Raw genomic sequence first — 23,517 nt, 5'->3', positions numbered from 1 at the left:
TTTTAAGGAATTATAATCATCTGTAAATAACAGCTTCTTAATTTAATACGTAAAACAGACATTTCTTATTTACACATCTTTCCTACCTCTCTTTCTTCGTGTGGTGTCTGTCCATCAAGTCGGCAGTACTCATATCCACGCCACATACAATAGTCTTCCAAAATATCCAATAAACGAGTCATCTGGCTAAAAAGTAGAACTCTGGAACCTGTCAGAACAACACAGAAGGTTTTGTTGTTGGTTTTACATTTTTACATTACTCTCAGTATAGAGCTTACTATTGAACATCAGTAAGAACTCACGTGCAATATTCTGTACTATGCTAACTTAAGTCTTTCTTTTGAAGTTACTTTTCTGGTATTGATTTAACTTCTCCTCAAGGCCCATTGTTTGATAATTTATACATAAGAAATATGCAGCTGAAGAAACAGAACATGTGAAAACATGGTAAGATAAGTAGCTGACAACTGGCATACACAAACAAATACTCTCATCAGAAATGCTCTTCAATACAGCAGGTAGAGACTTTTTCCTTCCTTTCTACTGCATTGTATCACTAGTCTTCCTCACCATTCCCGTAAGACCTCCTTCCTTCCATGTGTTAGTATCTACTGAAAATAGAATTTCAACAAAAAACTCATTGGAAGTAATGGATGCTCTCACTGGAGGAGAGAAAAGAATTAATCATGAAAGTTCTACAGTGCAATTTTACTTATGATGACTATTCAGAGCGTTGTTTATAAGCACTACTCACCTTGCTCTCTGAGTTTTGCTAGCAGTTTATCCAGAACTAACATTTTACCACTGTTAGTGATGAGATGCGTGTCAGTGGTGTAAGGAGGGCCAGGCTCGGCACCATCAAATAGGTAAGGATGATTACAGCACTTCCGCAACTGCATCAGAATATTCAGCAGACGCATCTTATCCATTTTCCCAGCTGAATTTAGGATATCAATATCTTTCATCAAGATCCTTGTATACCTGAAGTTTTTACAGGCAATTTTGAATAACTGTTTTCATTTCATATTTAAAACATAAATGAAACCCTGCAAATCCTGATTACTAATTACTGGAAGTGGGAGTTGGTTTTGTTCATATAATAAAATGGTTCATTATTTATAACACTTGGAGAAAATATCTGACTGATAAGGATTTATAAATCAATACCTAACATAAAAGGCAATTTGTCACTGAGTGATAGTGATCTGTCATTTACTATGTTTTCTTACCATTTTATTTTTTTTAGGACTATGAAGTCAATTAAGATATCACTGATTCTACTGAAGCCACTACATTGACCTGAGATCTGCATAAAGAAATAGACTGAATTTAAAAAAAAAACGTGCACTTCTTTCATCACTTTTATTCTCGGTATATGGTTCCTGAGGCCACATTAGTTTCAACTTTTGAGACTTTTACTGGCACGTATATATTTGGATCAAAAAATGAAACTTACTAGGCATACATTCTTTCAAATAAACTTGAGAAGAAAAGAAGATTCTGCTTTATTCCTCTCATCCCTTTTTATTATAGTTCCTGAGCTCTTTGCACCTCGTGCACCCTTAAAATGCCCCAAGGACAGCTATAAATAGGCTTCTCCATTTGACAGTCTTAATATGCAACTGCAAAAAAAACAGTATGAAGAGCTGTACTGTTCTTCGTAAGAAAAGAATCTTACTTTAATGTGAATAACTCACCATTCCCTCTGCATTTTGCTGAGTCCAAGATAAATTTTTACTTCCTTCTTTGGAGGCAAACTCTTTTCTACTTCTGCTTTTATGCGACGTAATAAGAATGGCTTCAAAACCTACAAAAATTGATTTTTTTCAAATATACATTTATTTAAAACTGATTGCCTCAAATAAAAGAATAGATTAATTTTTGTGACATTTATCCAAAACTAACCAATATCTATTGCTCTTATGGTGACTCCCTCAGAACAATTGTGCTACAGTCTGAAAAATTAAGTTGTCCACTACTAAGCTGCCAAGTTCACACTTGAAATGTGTAATGTTACATTAAAATTGTCATACTCATCCCAGCTGCTGTACTGAGCAAGGACCAAACCCACAAGCTCATAAAATGAATTTCCCTCTACAGTCTGTTTTATCACCACTAGAAATGTCTACAAAATACACCACTTCAAAGATAAGCAATACACACTGGACTTCCTTATGATTTATTTTATTACCCTATTATCTTGTGCACAGCAAAACAAAGATAAAGACGTGCCTTTTCAGGCTAGCCTGAAAGATGTATCAAGATAATACTCAGGATAATAAATAGTTTTCAAAAGGTCTCAAAATTTTCTTTGTATTTTATGTGCAGACTGTCTGCTTCAAACAGTAACATTACAGAAAGTAGTGACTGAAAAAAAAAAAACTTCTGGTATTTCATTCATAAAAATTCGGCTGGGCAGTTCTGTAAGTCAGTCTACATTCATCTCTTCAAATTGGACTTAGATAAATATGTAAATACTCAGTTCTTCTTTGTTACTGCATATGCTATTGACAACACTTGATTAAGGCTTTAATTACTTACAGCATGAAGTCTTTCTACAAGCTTCTGATCACCAAGACAATTTTTAGTATCAAACCATGAGTCAAAATCCTGTGGGAAGAAACAGCACAAGTATGAACAGTTTATCGTTTGCCTTTTTAACATACATACTGACTTTTTCAATCCAAGAGCAACATAAATCTTGAGAAAAATGACTTCTGTGAGTGAAGGAAAATCAGGCCACAATTCTGTGCCAGCTACCCAGCACATTATAACATTTAAGTCAACCAAATAACTCCACTGACAAAATATTATTACTATTCTCCATTTCCAATGTTATCTATGCTCACCAATAGAATATTCAAGCTCTTATCCTTACTGCTTGTTTAATGATGGGGCAAGAATAAGATAGAAAAAACCTTAGTAAGTAAATGTGATAGAAAACATGACAGCAAAAAAAAAACACAGAAGCAATGCATGCATACAAGGGAGCATTAACAGTAAAAGAAGATAAAGATGACTCAAATTCTAAATGAAAAAAGGCTTATGCCTGTTTGGATGCTCCATATTCTTCCCTCTGCACTGCCTTCCCAAATTTTGCTTCACTTTGCATAATTCTACAACTATGCAAAGTATTAGATTTGTTATCACTAGCACTGCACTAACACAATGTATTGTTTTAACTATATAGTGCAAAAAAACAGTCTATATTTCAGCAAGCCACAGAGCTTCAACTGAAGCCAGGTCTTTCACATCTTACGTCTCTTACTAGGCTGGTCATTCTCTCCTGCAGAAATGAGCCTAAGAGTGAAAATAATAAAATTTTACTTCCAAACCTCTACTTACATCTGCAGAATTAAAGACATCAGGTAAAAGGAAATTGAGCAATGCCCACAGCTCATGGAGGTTATTCTGTAAAGGTGTTCCAGTGAGCAGCAATCGGTTCGTTGTCTTGAACTCACGGACAATCTCTGACAGCTAGGAACATAACAAATAGTTGTATAATCAATTTTCATCTGTTTCTGAAACCTGAGACCATATAAACTGAATTTATAGACAGTGAGCAATGAGAAAGTCATATGCACAGTCTAACAGCTTACTGCTTGTATTTAATATGCCACGCTTAACATTTAAAGTTTACTAAAATCAGGTGGAATCTTGTGTAAAAATATCTTAAGGATCAAATAATTTTAATTTTACCTTAGACTTCTCATTCTTTATTCTGTGGGCTTCATCAATTACCAGGTACCTCCAGTTAAATTTTTTGAAGACTGACTTCTCTTTAATTACCATTTCATATGATGTAACACAAACATCCCATTCACCAGGCATCATAACATCGCGGATAAAAGCAGCCTACAGCAGAGCAATTGAATTAATAACATTTATAAATATATACAGTAGATTTGAAATTCAGTAAAACCTACCTCTGCCAACATTAACGAAGTACTAAGTTAGCGCACAAAGGAAGTCTGAAAAATCTTTTGCATAACCAAAAGTTACCGTAACAAAAGCTTTCAATCCTTTGCACTTTAGGCATATACACCAAAAAAAATCACGAATTCTTGTATTTGAAGTTCAATATTAACGCTCCAGTATTTTTTTCTGTAATTTAAACACAGTAAAAACTACCAATAATAAAAAAAAATCTAGACTATCCAGCCCAAAGACATGCAATCCACAGCAAAGTGTTTTTAAACAGCCCACCTAGCCCACTCCTCCTCCTCTCTTGCCTAAAAATCTCTCTCCTCTGTCCCATTTATCGATAGGTATACAGTATGTTTCATATGAAAACTCACAACATGCTGCTCTCCAATAACTTTTTTAGTAGGATGCACGGATGACCCTAACTAAAAGGACTGACGCAAAGCGTTTCCTTGAAGAACCACCTAATAAGGGAGTTCTCTGCAGCACTCTGCACTGACTTGCTCATGCAACTACAAGCTCAGAGAGACTGAGGAAATGAAAAAGGAAATGGCAAGTTTTGACAATACCAGCGTAAGACTCTGAAAGCATAGAAAGTATAAAGTGAAGGTACATTTCCCTTCACCACAGTCTTAATTTCATCCCACAGAGCTAGCAACAAACACTACTGTGGTACAAGTATTATCAGATTCCAAATTAAAGCAATCTGGAAGAGAGTGTTCTTGTCAAATCTGACACTGCAGCACTGGAAGAAACTAAGTCATTGGCATGCCCAGCAGTTCCTCTCAGAAACAGGCATCCATGCAATCTGTACAAGGGTACCATGGGTACCACCGAATTCACAAGAACCTCCAGGTCATTCCCCCCTCTAAGTAACAAACCACCCTATGTCTAACTCAAAACCTTCACTATGAAAGATGAAAATTCTGTGATAGAATCCTAGTTAGAAAGCAGAGCATGGACATTACATGTAAGTACAGTCAACTAAAAAAAAAGTGAAGAAAGAGGCAATAAGGTAAGGACAATAAAGGAAAATTAATAAATGCTGCAACAATGCGAAGACAGAAGAAATAAAAAAAAATAGATGCAAAAATGAAAGAGGAAGACAACAGAAGAGTTAACAGACAGCTGCACCTTAATTCCAATCTATTATTTCACTTACTGATTTGCATTTTGTCCTCATAGTTACAAATCCAACATTTTGCATTTTCAATGCTAATATAGTTAAAAGATCACTGGAAAAAAAGACTGTAATTAAGGAAGTGGCTTACTGAGAGTTCCATGTCCCCAAATGCTACTTGCTGACAAATAACATTATATATGAAATAACTTCATTATATAATGAAATAACTTCATTTCAATGTACAACACTTACTCTGGCATCTTTGTCTCCAATAAGGCAAACAGCGCGTAACGATGGTACCCAGCGTTTAAATTCATTCATCCAATTGTGCAAAGTTGATTTTGGAACCAGGACCATGTGTGGCCCAGGAATGTTTCGGTAATGCTTCAGATAGCCTAATAATGCTATTGTTTGCAGAGTCTTACCAAGACCCTACACGGACAAAGAGGGGGAAAAGAAACTTTCTAGAACAAAATGCTATACAGAAATAGTGTCAAACATTTTTCTTAGTATATCATTCTGCCACTAGAGCAGTTTACAGCAAAATACACACAGCAAGAGTGCAATACAGTATCTTTCATTATATTACAGTTCCAGGTGTGAAAATCTACCTGTTGTAAAATGATCCGTACTACTGCATATACAGTCACTACTCCAGGTAGTTTGATGTTTGAATTCTGCTCAGAATAACTACTGCTACTGAATATTAATACCCATGTTATATACGTATCTTTTTTAACTATTCGAAATCACTTTATTTTCCACCAAGTAATTTTAAAAATACTTTAAAGATGTATTAAGTTGAACTCCGGGTGCAAAGAAAAGACATTATGATATTTATCAAAAGCATCAAAATCTTGGACATCAATCTTGCACACATTCATCCTCGGCAGTGCTGAAGGAAGACATTTGCACACCTCTGTTACATTTGAGCATTAACCACATATACAAAAAAAAGAAATACATTCCATGTACTGGAAATATACACAGACTCTAAGTTACCATTGGCACAACTGGGGCAGTAATTACTTGAATAATTCTACCTTTTCATGTACTTTTTCCTATTAAGAGATTAATTTAATGCACAAATGTCATAATTTACATTCACTGTTAAGTACTTGGGCAACTGAAGGATATACAAATGAGAATCATCTGGGCTGAAGACCTCTCAGATCTCAGATCTAGTCCAACCTTTAACCATAGTCATGCCATGGTTAGCATAACCTCTGCCATGGTTAAGTTCCACAAAAAAAAAAAAAAAAAAGATTGCTGCTTACCATTTCATCTGCCAGAATGCCATTAACACCATTTTCGTACAGTGAGATCATCCAGTTCAAACCTCTGACCTGATAATCTCTTAGTGTTCCTCCTTTCACATCTGTAAATGTAAGATTCCTCTAAGTAGAAAAATACAAATTCTGAGTATAAAATTTTAATTGTGTTCTGCTCATCATCATTTAACTACATCAAAGCAATCAGCAGAATACTTACATGAAGGAGACTCCTCAAATCGAATGCACACATTAGATGTTTTCCGACTTTCTGACAACAGCTCTTCATCTTCCTCTTGTTCTGTGCGCCTGTGACGATAGCTGAAGAACACAAGTTGTGTGTACAAGAAAGTTTCAAACTTTTAAAACTAAGTAAGAACTTATTAAAAAAAAAAAAAAAGTAATTTACCTACAATGTGCCTGTACGTTCTAACCTGACCTTTGACTAAAATCACATCCTCTTAATTCACTGTTCCTCCTGGCTCATTCCAGATTTAATTGGAAAGGCTGATGCAAATCTTTCTCCTCCATAGTCATAGTCATACTCTAACAAGTACCATGAGTTCTCTGAGGCACTTTTTAATGAGCAACAAGGAAAGACAACACCCACATCAGAACTGGCCTTAGGATCAATTACCTGGTAAGTATACCCTTCAGAAGATGCACACATTTGATCCCCAAAATGTTTTTCTAATAATTGCTAAGACAGAAAACATCATTTGGTTAACATTCCAGAAATTTGGTGTTAGCTGTGACAAGACTCCTCACAAAAACTACTTGCAGGGTGTGTCTGGCTTAGTGACTAAAGTAGAAGGACTTGTGCAGTGAGGCAATTCATGCTGAGGATCCAACATCCACATTACTTGCATATTTTGTTATTTTAATTTGATTTAATTCCACTCTGGTTTCACTGACGTGTCCATTAGCAGCTGGAACATATCAGGTGGATTTCTGGAGCGCATCTTCTGGTTTAGTGTCATGCAAAATCAATTCAATTCATGCCATCCAAAACCACTCCACAATATAGACCAGAATGCGGTAAATGGCAATAAACAAGGATTTTATTTTAGAAGTGCCCTCTTGATCCAAGCTCGTACTAACCTGTATGAACCAGTATACATGTATCAGCCCATTTTTAATGGAATTATGATACACCATTAATAGGAAAAGTTCTGGACTCAAAGCACAATCTCTACACTATTAAATAAATACGTGTATTAAAGTGCATAATTAGTTTGAAAGTATAGCAAGTCAGAAGTAAGAGTAAGACATACTCCCCAGCTGAAATCAAACACTGCTTTTCATCTTTCTTTATCCGTGGCCGTCCCAGCTTGACTTTCAAAGGAGATGTTGGTGATTTTTGTGCTGCAGGCTGGATAAAATGTGCAAAGAGTTCTGTCTGCTTCAGGAGGAACTCAAATCTTTTTGCTCTATCTGCTTTCTGGTTTCCGAAGTGGGAAAAAAATACAAAAAAATAAAAGAAAAATCAATGATTTCATTTTAAAAAATATTTTTATTAAGAAACAGAATTGAGATACTCATGAAGGGAACTTAGATGAGCAAAAACTGACAAGACCACCTGCTTACTCTTAGCCAATTCAAGAAGGCTACAAGCATTGTGAAATAGCTCTTGAGCTGCTTCAGATTTCAGATTTTCAAATTGCTCTAGAGCACCCCGATGTGACTTCTGGTAGTTCAAAAGACCCTTCATGAAAACCAGAGCAATCTGGAAGACAATCAAGAGCTGATACCCTCCTCCCAGCAACTCATCCCCATTCAAAACCCAAAAATTAGTAAAAACAACTGAAAAAGTTTACTCATCTATTCCTTAAGCCTACAGGGTACAGGAGTAATCGTGAGGGCATGTTTTAAATGACTCTGCAAAGAAGATACTTTAAAAGCACAGTTCTGACTTGCAGTAAAAGAGGAAATCCGAGTCTTGCTCATGTCAGTGGCAAAACTTCCATCGGCTTCAAGGTTATCAGGACTGCAGCCAAGACAACATTGTGGTAGCTTGGCTTTTGGAGGTATGACTAAAATAACAGGGATGCACAAGCTCAACACTGCTTGCACTGAAGTTTGTGACTTTTGCTGTCAGATTTCAAAAGGATCTGGTTGATGCTTGCCTGAACATGAGCCAGCAGTGTGCTCAGGTGGCCAAGAAGGCCAAGGGCATCCTGTCTTGTATTGTGAATAGTGTATCCAAGAGGACCAGGGAGGTGATTGTCCCCCTGTACTCTGCTCTGGTGAGGCCACACCTCGAGTGCTGTGTTCAGCTTTGGGCCCCTCACTACAAGAAGGACATCAAGGCCCTGGAGCGTTTCCAGAGAAGGGCTATGAAGCTGGTGAAGGGCCTGGAACACAAGTCCTGTAAGGAACAGCTGAGGGGACTAGGGGCGTTTAATCTGGAGAAGAGGAAGCTCAGGGGAGACCTTCAGGGGAGACCTCATTGCTCTCTACAACTCCCTGACAGGAAGCTGTGGGGAGCTGGGGATTGGCCTCTTCTCACAGAAACCTATGTTAGAACTAGAGGGAATGGTCTCAAGTTGCACCAGGGGAGGTTCAGGTTGGAAATTAGGAGACATTTGTGGTGGTTTTACCGTGCTAGGCAGCTGAACACCACCACGACTCTCTCACTCCCCCTCCTCAGATGAGGAGGGGAAGAAGTAAAGGAAAGAACAACTCATGGGTTGAGATAAGGATAATTTGATTAAAGAGAAAATACATATTATTAAGGAAATATTATTAGTTAAACAATTCAACTAAAGGGAAAAAAGGGAAAGGGGAAGAGGGAGGGGGAAAGGGAATAACTAAACAAGTAAAGGCTACGTGGAAGTGCAGAGGAAAGAAATTACTCTCTACTTCCCACAAATGAGCGATGCTTGACCACGTCCTTGAAGCAGGGCCTCAACGCACGTAGCCGGTGTTCGGGAGGAGGACAGACATTTTCACAACGAGAGCCCACCCCTCCCCTCTTCTTCCTTTTTCCACCTTTTATTGCTGAGTGTGACCCTGTATGGTATGGAATATCCCTTTGGTTGGGTTAGGTCAGCTGCCCTGGGGATGTTTCTCTCTCACTTTTTTGCCCACCCCCTAGGAGGGTCAGAGAGAGTCCTGATGCTGTGCCAGCACTGCTCAGCAGCAGACACAACACCGGTGTGATCCCACTGCTGTTCTAGCTACAAGTGCAGAGCGCAGCACTGTATGGGCTGCTGCAGGGAAAGGTAACATCCCAGCCAGACTCAGTACAACACTTCTCCTCAGAAAGAGTGGTCAGGTGTTGGAACAGGTTGCACAGGGAGTTGGTGGCGTCACTGTCCCTGAGGGTGTTCAAGAAAAGTTTAGGAACATGGTTTAGTGGGTGACATGGGTAGTAGGGGGATGGCTGGACCTGATGATCCCGAAGGTCTCTTCCAACCTTAATGATTCTTCATTACTTATTACATTTGTGACAAGGCTTATGCACGCATCTATATCAACATACCAAAACATGTCATCCTCTCTATATAAAAAAACTTGATTTTCAAATAAAAATAGGGTAAAAGGCAAACGCTACCAGATAGAAGGTAATTGCTATCAGTCTTTCTATGCCATTGCTAAGCATGATGTAACACTCTACCATTTAAAGCAATTTTCATGTGATCTCACTTATCTATCTTGCCATAAGCTACAGAAGTGAAACTAGTTTTGTACTATAACCTTTTGTACGAAGTGAGCAAAGCTTTTCTGTGGGTAACTTACAAGTGTAAGCACTCTAACAGCTGTAACACCAGCCAAAGAAAAAGGCAATGAAAATGAACGTGCATGCAACGCAACATCTTGCCACATGAGGGCAACGTATTTACGATGCATTTATTTTAAAAGTGGATGACATATGACCAAAAACGTTATCTAGCTCATTCTCAAACAAGTTTGTGTCTTCTGTCTAGAAATAAGTATTAATTTAGGTAGGTATCAATTTGTGATAGTCATTCTCTTCCCTGGACCCCACAAATTCTGCTGGAATTATGAGGCATCCATTTAATGCTAGATCTTTTAAGATAGATGCAGCAGGACACCGATTACCAGCTTGATCCAAAAACCTCGTATGTGTGTCACTCAAGAACAAAGCTTGCAGTGTCCACCTGGTTTCTTCCTCTATGTAATACAGAAGAGGTCTTCTCTCTTCTCCAGCACTATAAGCTCCCTGAATTTTGGTCATGGATAGATCCTCTTTTGCATTGTTATGAATCACATTATGAGGAATGTCAATATTTAAACCCTTTGGATTTTTATGAAAAGAAACTGGCAACTTCAGTACTTCTTTCATTTAAAGAACAACTTAAGGAAGCCTCTGACATGACTTGTGAGGTCAAAGAACTATCAGATATTCAAAACCAAAACAGTGGTGTCAAGTGTAAAATGCAGTTGACTAGAAACTCCTTACCACAGGAGGGTCTCAGTAATAAATCTACCTAAGAAAAAAAGGAAGTGATCAAATCCATGGTGGGAAAAAACACACTGGCACCTACTGAGTACAAAAACACAGCCTCCAACTCCAGAAATCAACACAGACAAGAATACTTTTGAGGACTATTACAGACAGAGACGGAGATCACCCACCAATTACCATCACATGTAAAATGAACTCAGCATAAGGAAGAATAATACAGTTTATTGACAATTGATAACAGACCTGAGCAGTGAAAACAAAAAGCAGCCTAAGAACATCTTCCCTCCATCCACCCTCTTCTAATTCCTCTCCCAGGCAGTGCAGAGAAAGGAGGGTTGTAGTCAGACCCCAATGCTTCTCTTCACTTCTCCATGTGGGGTCCTTCCCAAAGGATGCCATCCTTCACAAACTGATCCTGTGGCAGCAGCTCTTCAGGAACGGCTCCATATGGGTCCGTACCATGGGCCTCCCCACTGCAGCATGGAGATCTGCTCTGCTGGGGGACCCATGGGCTGCAAGGGGACAGCCTGCTCCACCATGGACTGCAGGTAAACCTCTGCTCCAACACCTGGAGCACCTCCTGCCCTCCTCCTTGGCATCTGCAGGGCTGGTTCTCTCACACTGTCTCACCCCTCTCTCCCAGCTGTTGTACAGCTGTTGTACAGCTGTTTCCCCCCCTCCCCCTTCAATCTGCTCTCAGAGGCACCACCAGCAGCACCCATGGTCTCAGCTCTGGCCAGCAGCAGGTGCTTTTTGGAGCCAGCTCTTCTCTAAGAGGGGGCAGCTTCTGGATTCCTCCCAAAGGCCATCCCCACAACACCCCTGCTACCAGAACCTTACCCCATAAGCCCGACACATCCATTTTTCCTTTTCTAACACACTCTGCCTGCAGTAATTTTTTGTTACTTGCAACTTTGACCAAATTCAAACAAACAAGAGTCAAAAAAGCTGTGGTATGCTTTGCTGTGAAAACACTTACCATCTTCTCTTCATATTCTGGATCAATTTCTTTTTCAGGCCTAGCCGCCTTTGGAGGAGGTTTGAGTTGAAATGGAGGATCATTTTTCTGAAATTCAAATTGTAAACACTCATAAGTATCAGTATCTTTATTTAAGAAAGCAGAAATATCACATTTTTAAAAGGTAATGATTTCAACAGGGAGTGAATGCATTAGTCACACTACATCACCCAAAAGAGAACCAGTTATCTATGATGTAACTGAAGAGTGACCAGGTAAAACGTAAATAGAAGGTGAGTCTCGTGTTTATTTCTGGAAATAGGATCCAAGGTGGAAGAATTGAAGGAAAGTACTAAAAAGGAGCCAAGCTTAGTTTTTCACAGAGAAGTTATTCTCAGCTGAAAAACCTGAAAGCATGTTTCTACAAATTCAACTACTACTTGCTTTACAAAAAAAAGAGCTAGCAGAAGTCATAATGCTGGCACAACATCATTTCTAAAAAAGGTATCATAGGAAAAAGTGTTTTGTGCAGTTGCTTTCCCCACCACCACCACCCAGTTCAGTCTTGAAGTATGCCTTTTTACGTCTTCAAGTAAAAGTTATTAAATACTTCCATTTTTGAGATGCACTAAAAGATAAAAAGTGTTTTTGAAACATATTTAACAATCTGAAAGGAGCAGGCCAAGCACAGGCCTGCATAAAAGCAGGGTCAGAGGTTGGCAGGCACCTTAAGCATCAGCCCACTATAAAAACAACAAAATGAAATAACTTAAGCTATACATGGTCAGGTAGCAAAAACAGACCAGAATGGTACTAAATACATAACAGCTTGTAAAGCACCATTCTACTTCAATTCCAGAACCGTTACTGATAAATATATATGCCAACTTACTCCTTAACATAAGGCAGAAGGATACAAACGGGAGGGATGTTTTCTAAAGCTCTAAAATACCTTTTAGCTTTTGGCCCAAAGACCTAAGTCTCAGCAAAAATGAACAGCACTAAGTGCATAACAAAGCTGTTTGACAATTTAATGATTTTCTAAAAGCCCCAGTTCAGTTTTACAAGGCCAAATGATTACGTCAAAAGCAGGCAGCATCCAAGATTTCCTGCGGTAAGTCACTCACAACTTCTTCAATCATATAGGTAGCTAAATGCAACAGCAGTGTCTCCGGGACAGAGCAGAACAGTTTGGTGTGCTACAAATCCCTTCTGGCTGCAACAAGTTGCTCAAGTAAGATGTAACTTATCTTGCTAAGTCCCGGGGAACCCCCAGCAGGGGCTCTGCTGTTACATTTCCCCAGAAGAAAGCTTCATGCTGGCACACCAAACAAGTTTGATTTGTGTATTTGAGAATAACACATTTCCTGAGTTAAACAAGTAAACAAACTGACATTAGAAGTTACTGCAGCTACAGCGCTTCAGGTCCTACACCCTGGCTCTCAGTATAAAACACATTTGTGTCCCTGCTCCCCTCACTGCAGAGGAGCTGTGGAACACTGATGGCCCCAAAATATTAGGGAAAAAGAACACAAATAGAAGGAGACTACCAAAAACTGATGAAGGGACAACATAGGACACATGCATCCTTTCTCCTCCTGAGAGTTCACAAAGGAAAAGAAAAGCGTGTTGCACTTCAATTAAAATGTTATTCTCCATTCAAAAGTTAGTCTGCACTGGTAGAGCTGGACACGCAGTAGGAACGAGCATCATGTCTGAGCTTGCTTCTGGGTAATATTCTGAGGTATTAAAACCTAGACCTTGCTGATTATTAAATTTTGATATTAATAATACCACCTCTTTTACTACCAACAATATCACATACCTAACGTAACCCAGAATCACAAAATATTTCATCAAGTTCATGGGAGTTTTACCCTAAAAACTACAGAACACATCTTCGTCACTTGAAGGGCCAATTTAACAGGAAACAGGAAGACCAGCAGAATCCCAGTTGCAAACAATTAAAGCAGCAAAAGAGGACTTCTGCTTTTAACTCTTTTTGTTCATGGAGCTGGCTGATGACAGCCTGATTCTACCACAAAGTTTCATGACAGATGAAACCCTAGATAAGAGCCCCCTGAGAAATGGTGCCATTTGAACCCTCACAATAAACGGGACCATGCAACAGCCTCCAAAACAACAGGCCTCGGCTGCTTCAAGAATCCAAAATACTTCACCTTGAAACCCCCACCAACCAGCCTAAGCAGAGCTACCGCTCCCAGCGGAGATGTAAAGCACTGAAAGGGGCAAGGAGCTCAACAGGCTGCATGTTAACGTTATTACCACGCAGGTTCCTAACTGTGTAGCACCCAACGGGCCTGTGGCCCAGCTGAAGTGAAATTCCAGGGTCCAAGGACTCCAAGAGCACTCACCAGAGCTTCCCTTAAGAAATGTGATGATCAGCATGGAGCTATAGCACAACACTGGTAATATTCTAAATCGTTAACCCCCTTCAAACAATTTATAGAGAGTCTCTAAACATTTAATACTCATTTTGTATCAGTTAAGACAAAATCTTGCAGAATAAGCTGCAGGCTAGTACAGAAACCCTTTAACTTTTTCCTCCTATTAACATTGCTCCAGCATATTTTATAGCCCTTCTTGCACCAAGGTAACGAAATACATGATTTGGCATCCCTTTGGGGCAGAAGGTGACTTCCACCAGCTGGAATTTCGGCCCTGACCCCGGAACACCAGCACTTCCCTGGGTTCCTGCAGCCGGCAGGGCACACGACCACTGCTCGTAAGACGGTGCCCGCAGCACCCATCCCTCGGGCCGAGCCCCGCTCCGCTTCCAAGGACACCCGACCACGACCCCCGGCACCTCCCCGGGGGTTCTGCCGCGATCCTTCCCCCCAAAAATAAAAACAAAACGGGACCGGGAGGAGGCCGGCGGCCGCCCTCGCCCCGCCGAGGGGCTCAGCCCGAGGAGTGGCGCCGAGGGGAGCGGCCCGGCCGCCGCCCCACACCCGCCCGGGCTGCCCCCGACCCCGCAGCGGTACCTCCTCGGAGCCGGGCTCCTGCGCAGCGGAGGTGGAGGGCACCTCGCCGTCCGAGCGGGTGGCCGTAGGAGCTCCGGGGCTGCCGGGGCCGGGGTCCATTTTGTGCGCGGCCCCTCCGCCCCCAAAACGCGGCGGCTCCGCCCCGCGCAGGCCTCGCGAGGCTTCCGTGAGAGGGGCCGGGGCGTGCTGGGGGTCCCCGGGCCGCGGTGGGGGTCTCCGGGCCGGGCACGGCGGGCGTCGTCCTTGCGGGTCTCAGTGCTTCTGTCTGAGGCTGTTCCTCGGTGCTGGAGCCCTGTGGAGGCGGCAGGGGTGTGATAAGGGATGGCCCAGGCCGTGCCCCAGGAGGAGAGCCGCCTCTTCATGCCTTCAGGGCTAATGCGTGTCCTAAAGCACAGGCCCTATAGCAGGTGTAGCGTGTGGGGAGAATAAAGATTTATGTTTCATGAAGTCCTGCCTCGTTCAGCAGTGAGTGTGTCTGATGGTGGAAATGGCACTAACGGAGCAGCTCCGGACGGCTCCTCACGCAGTGTGTCCGGATGGCCAGCTGCTGAGCTGCAATTTTGTTCATGCTGCTGAAGGGAACCCAAAACAGCCCTGGGATGCCACACAGAAAAAAAATGAGAGCTTCAAATCAGGTGTTTTACCCAATGACTACTCACAAAGGCAATACTGCAAGTTTTTTGTCCACAGAAAGATCAAACCCCAGCCCTGTAGGCAGAGTGAGGCATAATTGTTTTCTAATAACAAGCCCAGCAGCTCATCAAGATCTTCCTGCATAAATCAACAACTGAGCTGAACAAACGGGCTGTGTGGCTCATGCACTGTGTTAAGACAGACCTCAGAGAGGTCTCTTCTATATATACCTTGATTCCAATCAAAGGTGCAATTTGTGAAGCATTGCTCTGCAGTTCTGAACTGATCCCACGACTGCCTGATTATTCTGAAATGGAGCATCTCACCTACGGGATGGTCCCGCATACACAATTTAAGCCCCAAACTCTCATTTTCCCTGTTGTGAGACATCTGCAAAACAGTGCTCTTCCAACTTACTCAGCACCCTATTGCCATCTGCCCCTGTTGCATAGTTTGCAACAGGACAAGGCCCACAGCACCTGCAGTAGCCCTTCCATCTGATTCATTTATAAAGGCTTTGGGAAGAACATTTTTCTTAGCACAACTGAGATGAGTAACATGACTGGTTTTTAGAGAGTAATCCAAATAGCTTTTCCAAGCAGGGTTCTCTAGAAAATGAAGCTTAACATCAGCTAAGCAAAGGTCTTTAAGGTAGGAAAATTCCAGTCTCTGATGCATTTGTTCTTAGACTTTACGGAAAATAGCCTACTGTTTTTTTGATATCTGGCTTTCCTACTGCAGTTTCAAATGCTTGTAGCTTCTGTTTATACAAAACACTCTCAAGTGTTTCTCACAGCTTGCTTTTTACTTGCAATTCACAGGAATATTACGTGCTGTACAAAACAGTCAAGCTGCTGCTTTCATGAAAGATCCCCTTTGGATATATTTTTGCTTGCATGCTTGACATTTGCATTTGGCACTTTGCGTGGATGTGCCTGCTTACTTCTCATAGGTTATGTTGTGTACTCCTGAGGGTCCACAGGCCATTGTTTGAAAAATGACTCAGTCATACAACAGTATTTTCAAGTGATAATCTGATTAATTATTTAAAATGTACACAAGTGCTTTTTGTATGTATATATTCTTTCTTCTTATACTTACATAATATCTTTTCTAATATATTTGCAAAATTTCACAGAATTTCTCCTTTTTTTTTTTTCTTTCTGTGGTTGGGAAGCTGGGAGTTAGTAGTCATGTAAAGCTGTAGATGTGGCTATTGGTTCTTTGCTTTCCCAGCTTTATCCCCCCTTATTTTACAGTCTGCAAACACAACTAGGAAAGCTGAATGCACAGTCCCCTCCACACAGAGGTTTCGTAGCAATGAAGAAGGCCTCCTCTGTCCAACCCAGAAAGATGGCACTCAACACATTGTATGACAAGAACTATGTTTTCTTGTCAGAAACAGGAAGAACGATTGCGTATCCTTGGGCTCCGTGTTGTCCATTTTTACATTTTGGACCCTGCTGAAATACAGAAGGAGTTGATGACATGCAGATCCAGAGGCATTTTAAGTCCTGTCCAGATAAGACTGCAAGACTTCTGAGATCTTGTACTGTAGCAACTCAGCCTCTCCCAGACAGGGACTATTTGTCTTAGTGTGGTGAATAAGAGACTAACTGTGATGCTCTTCGTTTTTCTAACACAGATATATTGGTTTGGGGTAACTTTTAAAAATTGAACCACGCGAGGAAACGTGTATGAATAGCCTGAGTAGTTACCAGTTGTGAAATCTTGGTTCTCTTAATAATAGCAGCTTAAATAATAAAAACTGATGGAAATATTGGTTGTGATTTCTGTCTTCTCTGATGTGAAGCTCTGTCAGGGACAGGTGTACTTAGAGCAAGCGGCAGCAGCCTGCCCAGTGTCACTAGGTGGCAATGACACGCCGCGTGGGCTCGAGAGGTGGCTGCAGAGCAGTGGCGCCAGGTGACAGGGCGGCCTGTGCAGCATTTCGTGGGAAGCTGCCCAGTCTTAAAGCGGGTCTGATCAAGAAAAGGAACAGGATTATGCAAGTCTGATTTGTAATGCACCCTGCACCTGCTGCTGTTTAGTCATCCCCAGCGCTGCGTTGCGCCAATGCCGCAGTACTGGGCGAACCCAGCACCGCAGGTTGTTAGAAAGGGCTGGGGGCCCTCTCCTCGGATTTGGGTCTGTTGGCTCCCATGTGCACCATGAAGAGACGCTCCATGGAGCACTGTAGTCTAAAATCCCCATCAGCGATGTTGGTCATTTCTAGCTCGAATGTATGAGCTGAGTTCAGACCACAAATGCTGTGCGAGGCCTGTCCACAACAGCTGATCTGCAAATACATCATTCAGCACTGAAAAATGGGATAAAATAGCTAACACATCCTCTGTATCTGGTTCAAAGGACTGATGGTAGCTGTACAAATACCCATTGCTTTTTCCCACCTTGTACGCAATATTGAATTTTTAGTTCCAGGTTTTAGCAACCAAAGCTTTACTGTGATACTGCAAAGGCTTCAAACATGCCTGAACTTCCCAGCCACAGTTTTTTTGCTAAACCCTTTTATCACTTGATACTCACTTCTGGGGGGATTTTTATCCATTTGTAAAGGGAGAAGGCTGTCATCTCCTCCTGGCCACGACAAGCAACGTTTGTGCAGTCACGTTAGAACGTATACAAAATTTACCAAGCCCCATCAGCAACTTCTTGCAGATACCTTAACCAGCCATAAGCATACCTTTAGCCCTTTGCACTCTGACACTCAGTGCGGTGGCTCCTTCCCCTGTGCTGTGCCCCCCTCTGCATTCCCCAGCCCTGGCACTGCTGCTGGTGTTCCCGCAGCCAAGCAGTGGGTCTCTACAAGGTCTAAAAATCCAGCCCAATGGGGAGAAATACTGGTTTTCTCTCAGCTCAGCTTAGCAAATCTCTCCAGCTGCCCACTGTCACGAGGTAGAATGTGTCCACTTAAGCTGCCATAAACCAGGCTCTAGTAAGCAACAGTACCACTGTGTTTTTTGCCCTGTGAAAGACTTTAAAAGTGGTTTTTAGATCAAAGCAAAAGCTGTCAAAAAAAAAAAAAAAAAAAATCCAGCTGAAATAAATCTGAGTAGTACTTGGCTGTTCAGTGCAATTGCATCCCTTTCTCTCCTAACCTATGCAGTGGTTTTGCAATATTGAAAACCTATAAATAACCTGCCTAGAGCAGAGACAGACAGTATCTCACAACATTTTGAATATCTGTGAGTATCCAGAAAGCAGTTCAGTGCAGTATAGGCTTGAACTCTCTTTAAAGCTGCTTGAAATTGTTTCTTCACAGCTTCTATGCCCCAAATAAATTATCTTAAGCGAAAGCTTGTTTCTGGGGTTTGCTTTCACTCTGTCATCCCTAAGCCGATGGCAGGGTATTTGTAAATGTAACAGTTCTTGCTCAGAGGTTTTAGCATGCACCAGGATTTCCTTTAAGTACAGGAAACGTGTGGAAGGATGCTGCACAAGTACTGCCTCCATCAGCCTTGCAAGCATGGCAGATGCACTGCGTAAGCCAAACGGTACCGCTTCATTGCCTTTTTCTTCTGTGGAAGCCCTTTTGCTGCCAACCTTTTCACCTATTTTTATTTGCCAGCATCCACTCACTGTGGAAGACCAGTTCTGCCTAAGGAGCTGGAGTAGCTGTGCTTCATGGATTGTAGCCCACAGAGGATCTGCTTCTGCCCCCCATGCTTTGCTGTGGTGCTTCCCTGCCTGCCTGGCTGTCTTTCTTCCTCATCCTGCCATCAACCTCCCTCTTCTGCAGCAGTCTCAAGCACACAGCTGCCACCAAATCGTTCTTCCTTCCCTGCACTCACACTATTTACACGGGGCATCCTCTTACGCACGGGGTTCAGAAGTCTGAGCTGCCTGAAATTTGGTCTCCTTGCCGCAGTGCCCTCTCCTAACTACACACGGGAGCATTTCATTTTTCCCCGGTGTTTTGCCATCTTGGTGAAAGTCTCTCACAAACCACAGTGTAAGTTAGGTAGGGTTCCTGCAACCGTCAGTAAGGCTTTTATTGAACAATGCCAACAACGGAGGCAGGCTGTGTCCCACTTCAATTCTCCTACCTCAGTTTTCCCCTTGCTCTGGGGTTCTCTGGGCTCAGGAGGGACGTGCCGGGAGAGCCTCTCACACACGGGCTGAGCATTATTTATGATTACATATCAGAAAGGAAGACGGCTTTTCTTAGCCTCTGCACATAATGCAATGAGGAAAAAAAAAAATAAAAGGTTTAGATTTCTGAAAAGAAATCATCATCTTTCCTCCTGTATGTCCTCCCTCAGCCGTGAGGACTAGTGGGGCCACTGATAGAATAATATATTTGTGTGGTGAGGACAGGCTACAAGAGAAGAGAAGGGGCTGAACCGAACCCTGCGAGGCGGCTGAATTTGTCCTCGTGAGGGGACAGAGGGCGAAATGCGCCGTCTGCGGCGGGGAGCGGGCTGGGAGCTGTCAGGAGCAGCTGGAACATGCAGACCGTGTCACGGCTTTTCGGGGGCACGGGGCTTTCTGCCTGCCGTGGGAATGCCGCAGAGGCATGCGAGCGTTTTGCTGAGTAAGTGCGGTGCGAGCTCCGTCTGTAAACAGGGCACTGGGGGAGAGAACAGGGCTGTCCGCCCCGCGCTGGGGCTGTCCCTCGCGGGCTTTGCGGGGTTTTGTAAGCCCGTGTGGGGCTGGGCTGTTAATTGGACACTCTGGAGTTATGAGCCACTTGTAATTGTACATTTGGTGGCTGTCAGAGAGTACGGTGTGGTAAAACACCATTCTTAACTCTGCATACAATTCCTAGATGCCCCTGTGAGGTTATTATCATTTTTGTTGTTGTTTTAAGAAGAAAACACCATATTATGTACACAGGCAAGAGAATAGGAGGTCGCTGGCAATGCAGTCACCTTCAGCACCCAGCTATTCTGTCACAGCCAGCTCTGCAGCTTCGGTGGCCGAAATAACAAAGAGATGCTCAGTGCTGAGGGCATGCTAGCCGAAAAAGATAAGGAAGGACAAACAAGAGGCCAGAAAAAAAGGTACGGGGCAAAAATGCTCACAACGATGGGGTTCTTCTTTTGTAATTTAACACAGGCAAGTACCAAACAGAACAGAAGACAGGTTATGTGATGGGAGCACATCTTCCTAATCAGTGTCCCAGGAACATCTTAGTGTTGCCATTTCAGTTGCCCGAAGATGAATTCTTAGAGCAACACAGTGAGAAGCAGAAAACAGCAATATTGTTGGGGGGCGGAGTAGGAAAGTGCAAGTCATTATTAGGGAAATAGTGACCACCAGAGTAGTGGATACCAGCTCCGGGCTCTGTATTCCAAGAGCGAGATGGAAATAGCTGGAGAGAATCTGAAGGGGAAAACATGGTATTATTCAGACACCAGTAAACAATCCTCATAAACAGCTGCAAGGGAGCTCAACCCACAGATTACAGAGGAGAAGGTGAGAGGTGAAGTGATCTCTGTATGTGCTTGATATTTACTATGGGGGACTTGTCTAATATACTAAAAGTCACAGAGAAAATAACTGGAATGTTAAATTTAGATAAAATAAATTGTAACTTACTCAATAGACCACTGGAACAAGCTGGGAGGAAAGGGTTTTCTCTCATCATTGTTTGGCATCTTGAAGGTCAGATGAGGTAGCTTTTAAAAAGATATCCTTTAGTCCAGGCTGTGGGAAAACATTTGCTTGTGGGAATGTCAGCCTAGGTTACTCTGGTGTCTCTTCCTGCCTTGATACCCACAAATTTGTGAACCAAATAAGTCCTCCTGGTCCTTCCTTTCCTCTCCCTCCCTCCCGATTACTCTTCTTTCCACAGGGGAGGAAGGGTTTTCACTGCTCTCAGCATTCATCATAATCCTATCTGCCCTGCAATAATATGGAAATGGGCAAGTTTAAGTAGCGCGCTTGCTTCAGTCAGTTGTCCGTAGGGTCATGAAGGAATTTCCCATCAGAACGCCATTACCCAATTTGTTCTCTTCTCTTTTACTAGTAGCCAAGTGCTATTTCTCTCCGAAAAATCAGGAGAGGAGCAGAGCATCACTTTCACAACGAGCAGAGAGCTCTTGGGGACCAGGCTGAGGCGAACTGCACCCACATGCGTGGTCAAACCGATTGAGCCCATGCTGGTCTGCTAGGGGCACGTGTCAGATTAGTTTGCTGAGGACTTCAGCACTTTGTTTTCTCTGTAACAATGGCTACTGTTGATATCTACGAAGGCTTCTCAGCTTATGATTTTATTCTAGGAAGTTTCACTGCAAGAAATAAAATCTCTCTGCAGACTTTGAAGATTTGGTGAGGCAGGTTCTGCTCTTGTGCAGGAAAAAAAAAAAAGAAATTTCATCCTTATTGCAAGTTATTTTTCTTTTTTCCAGTGGTCAGTAATGTTTTTGAGAATATTCCTGTAGCTCTGCCTACAGCCGATTTGGAGAGGCAGGCACCGCTGCCTGGAGGCACCATCAGCCAGCCGAAGCTGCTCTCTTCCCAGGAAGCACCAGCTTATGTGTAAAATAAAAGCTTCAGAAATGAGACAAACAAACCTAAGCAAACAGCCAAAAATCCTACAGTTGCAAGCCTTTCAGCATTGCGGTGAAATTAAGAAAATAATTTTTATTTTGTATTTTTTTTAATTGGGGTTTGCTAATGATTTCTGCTTGAAATCCCAAACTGAATGCTAATGGACAAGTGCAAAAGCTGGAGCTAACACAGAGCACCCCAAGGGTTGTGCAGGATTGTTCAGCCAAAATTGACTTTCCTCTGGTATTCTTTCCCTTCGCTTTCCACTTGGATTCCAGCCTCAGCTCGCTCTCTACAAATGCCTTCATTTGGTAAAACTTTTAAAACAAAGACCCTGGCATTCACCATCTTGGTGAAGCGTATGCTTCAGTAAAGGATGTTGTAACTTGCAAGTTGTTGAGAAATTTGTGCACAAAGCAGGGCAAGAGTGAAATCCCTCTTCTTCCATCAGGGCTGGGTACTGCTCATTTTGAAGCCTGCTCTTGTCCGACACGTACCCGGGAGACACGTTATCAGCACAGCGAAACCCGCTAGGCTAAGAAATAACTTTGTTTGGAGCACAAATACCAAGAAGGCACAGCAGCTTTCATAACAAACATGTTACCCCCCTCCCCATGCTCTGTTTAATTTTGCTTTCTGGCTTCCTGCATTTCCCCCCAGGTTACAGGCACAGTGAGCAACCTGCCGTGGCTTTCATTTATCCTGAACGCACTGGGGAAGTGTGGGCAGGAGCCATCAAGGGAGCAGCCACACGGCCAGCAGGGAGCAGAGCCGCCGTGCTCCTCCTTGGCACCATAGCTACTGCCCAGCATGTGCTCTGGGGACAGAAGTGACAATTTAAGCAAGTGTTGATGTCTTTTGACTGCCCTGCATCACTGCCTCTGTTGATCACGCACGAGCGTGTGGTAGGCCACGGTATTTATCAGATCAGGAAACTAGTCTCGATCCTGCTGAAGAAAATAGCCTTCTTTATTTTGATTTTGGACTTGCCGTGTTCCCAAAAGTCACTTTCCTGATTCTGTTCATCACCAACCTGTCCAGTCCCTCCCCGCCTCTTGTACCACCGCACGGGAAGCAGCATGGAGGAGCTGGCGGGGACCCGATCGGTCTGAAAAGGATCTGGGGAAAAATCGGGTGTTGTTATGGCACTGCGGGGACAGCACACGAGGCATGCCCCCCTCTGCTCTGCCCTGGTGAGGCCCCACCTGGAGTGCTGCGTCCAGGGCTGGGGCCCCAGCACAGGAAGGATGAGCGGGTCCAGAGGAGGCCACGAGGATGATGAAGGGGCTGGAGCACCTCTGCCGTGGAGGAAGGCTGAGAGAGCTGGGGATGTTCAGCCTGGAGAGGGTCTGGGGGGACCTCACTGCAGCCTTTCAGTACTTGAAGGGGGCTTGCAAAAAGGATGGAGAGGGACTCGGGTTGATAATGGTAGGACGAGGGGGTTGGCTTTCAACTAAGAGGGGGAATTCAGATGAGATGTTAGGAGGAAATTCCTCATTCGGAGGGCGCTGAGGCGCTGCCCAGGCCGCCCCACCCGCGGAGGCGCTCAGGACCGGGCTGGACGTGACCCCGGGGCTGACCCCCCCCGGCCCCAGCCCCGCGGGGCCGCCTCGGCGCCGGGCTCCGCGCCGGGGGCGGCGGCCGGGCGGGGCCAC

The 23,517-nt window shown here is 43.0% G+C and overlaps 1 protein-coding gene across 1 annotated transcript in view; it reads right to left on the bottom strand.

Moving 5' to 3' along the window:
* SMARCA1 (SWI/SNF related, matrix associated, actin dependent regulator of chromatin, subfamily a, member 1) overlaps window positions 1-14,870 on the bottom strand; it is a 34,038-nt gene extending 19,168 nt beyond the window's left edge. Inside the window, exons 1-12 of the mRNA XM_035323859.1 lie at window positions 14,714-14,870; window positions 11,730-11,816; window positions 7,593-7,759; window positions 6,539-6,639; window positions 6,325-6,425; window positions 5,300-5,479; window positions 3,700-3,855; window positions 3,346-3,477; window positions 2,542-2,610; window positions 1,698-1,807; window positions 755-981; window positions 87-208 (exon numbers count right to left, since the gene is read on the bottom strand). Coding sequence (XP_035179750.1) covers window positions 87-208; window positions 755-981; window positions 1,698-1,807; window positions 2,542-2,610; window positions 3,346-3,477; window positions 3,700-3,855; window positions 5,300-5,479; window positions 6,325-6,425; window positions 6,539-6,639; window positions 7,593-7,759; window positions 11,730-11,816; window positions 14,714-14,812 — 1,551 coding nt within the window. The 5' untranslated portion in view covers window positions 14,813-14,870. The remainder of the gene's footprint in view (window positions 1-86; window positions 209-754; window positions 982-1,697; window positions 1,808-2,541; window positions 2,611-3,345; window positions 3,478-3,699; window positions 3,856-5,299; window positions 5,480-6,324; window positions 6,426-6,538; window positions 6,640-7,592; window positions 7,760-11,729; window positions 11,817-14,713) is intronic.
* Between the last annotated feature and the right edge of the window lie 8,647 nt (window positions 14,871-23,517).

Source organism: Oxyura jamaicensis, chromosome 4 (assembly GCF_011077185.1).
Source record: "Oxyura jamaicensis isolate SHBP4307 breed ruddy duck chromosome 4, BPBGC_Ojam_1.0, whole genome shotgun sequence".
Taxonomy (NCBI): Eukaryota; Metazoa; Chordata; class Aves; order Anseriformes; family Anatidae; genus Oxyura; species Oxyura jamaicensis.
The sequence above is the reverse complement of the archived record's forward strand: the minus strand, read 5'-3'. Positions and strand labels throughout refer to the sequence as shown.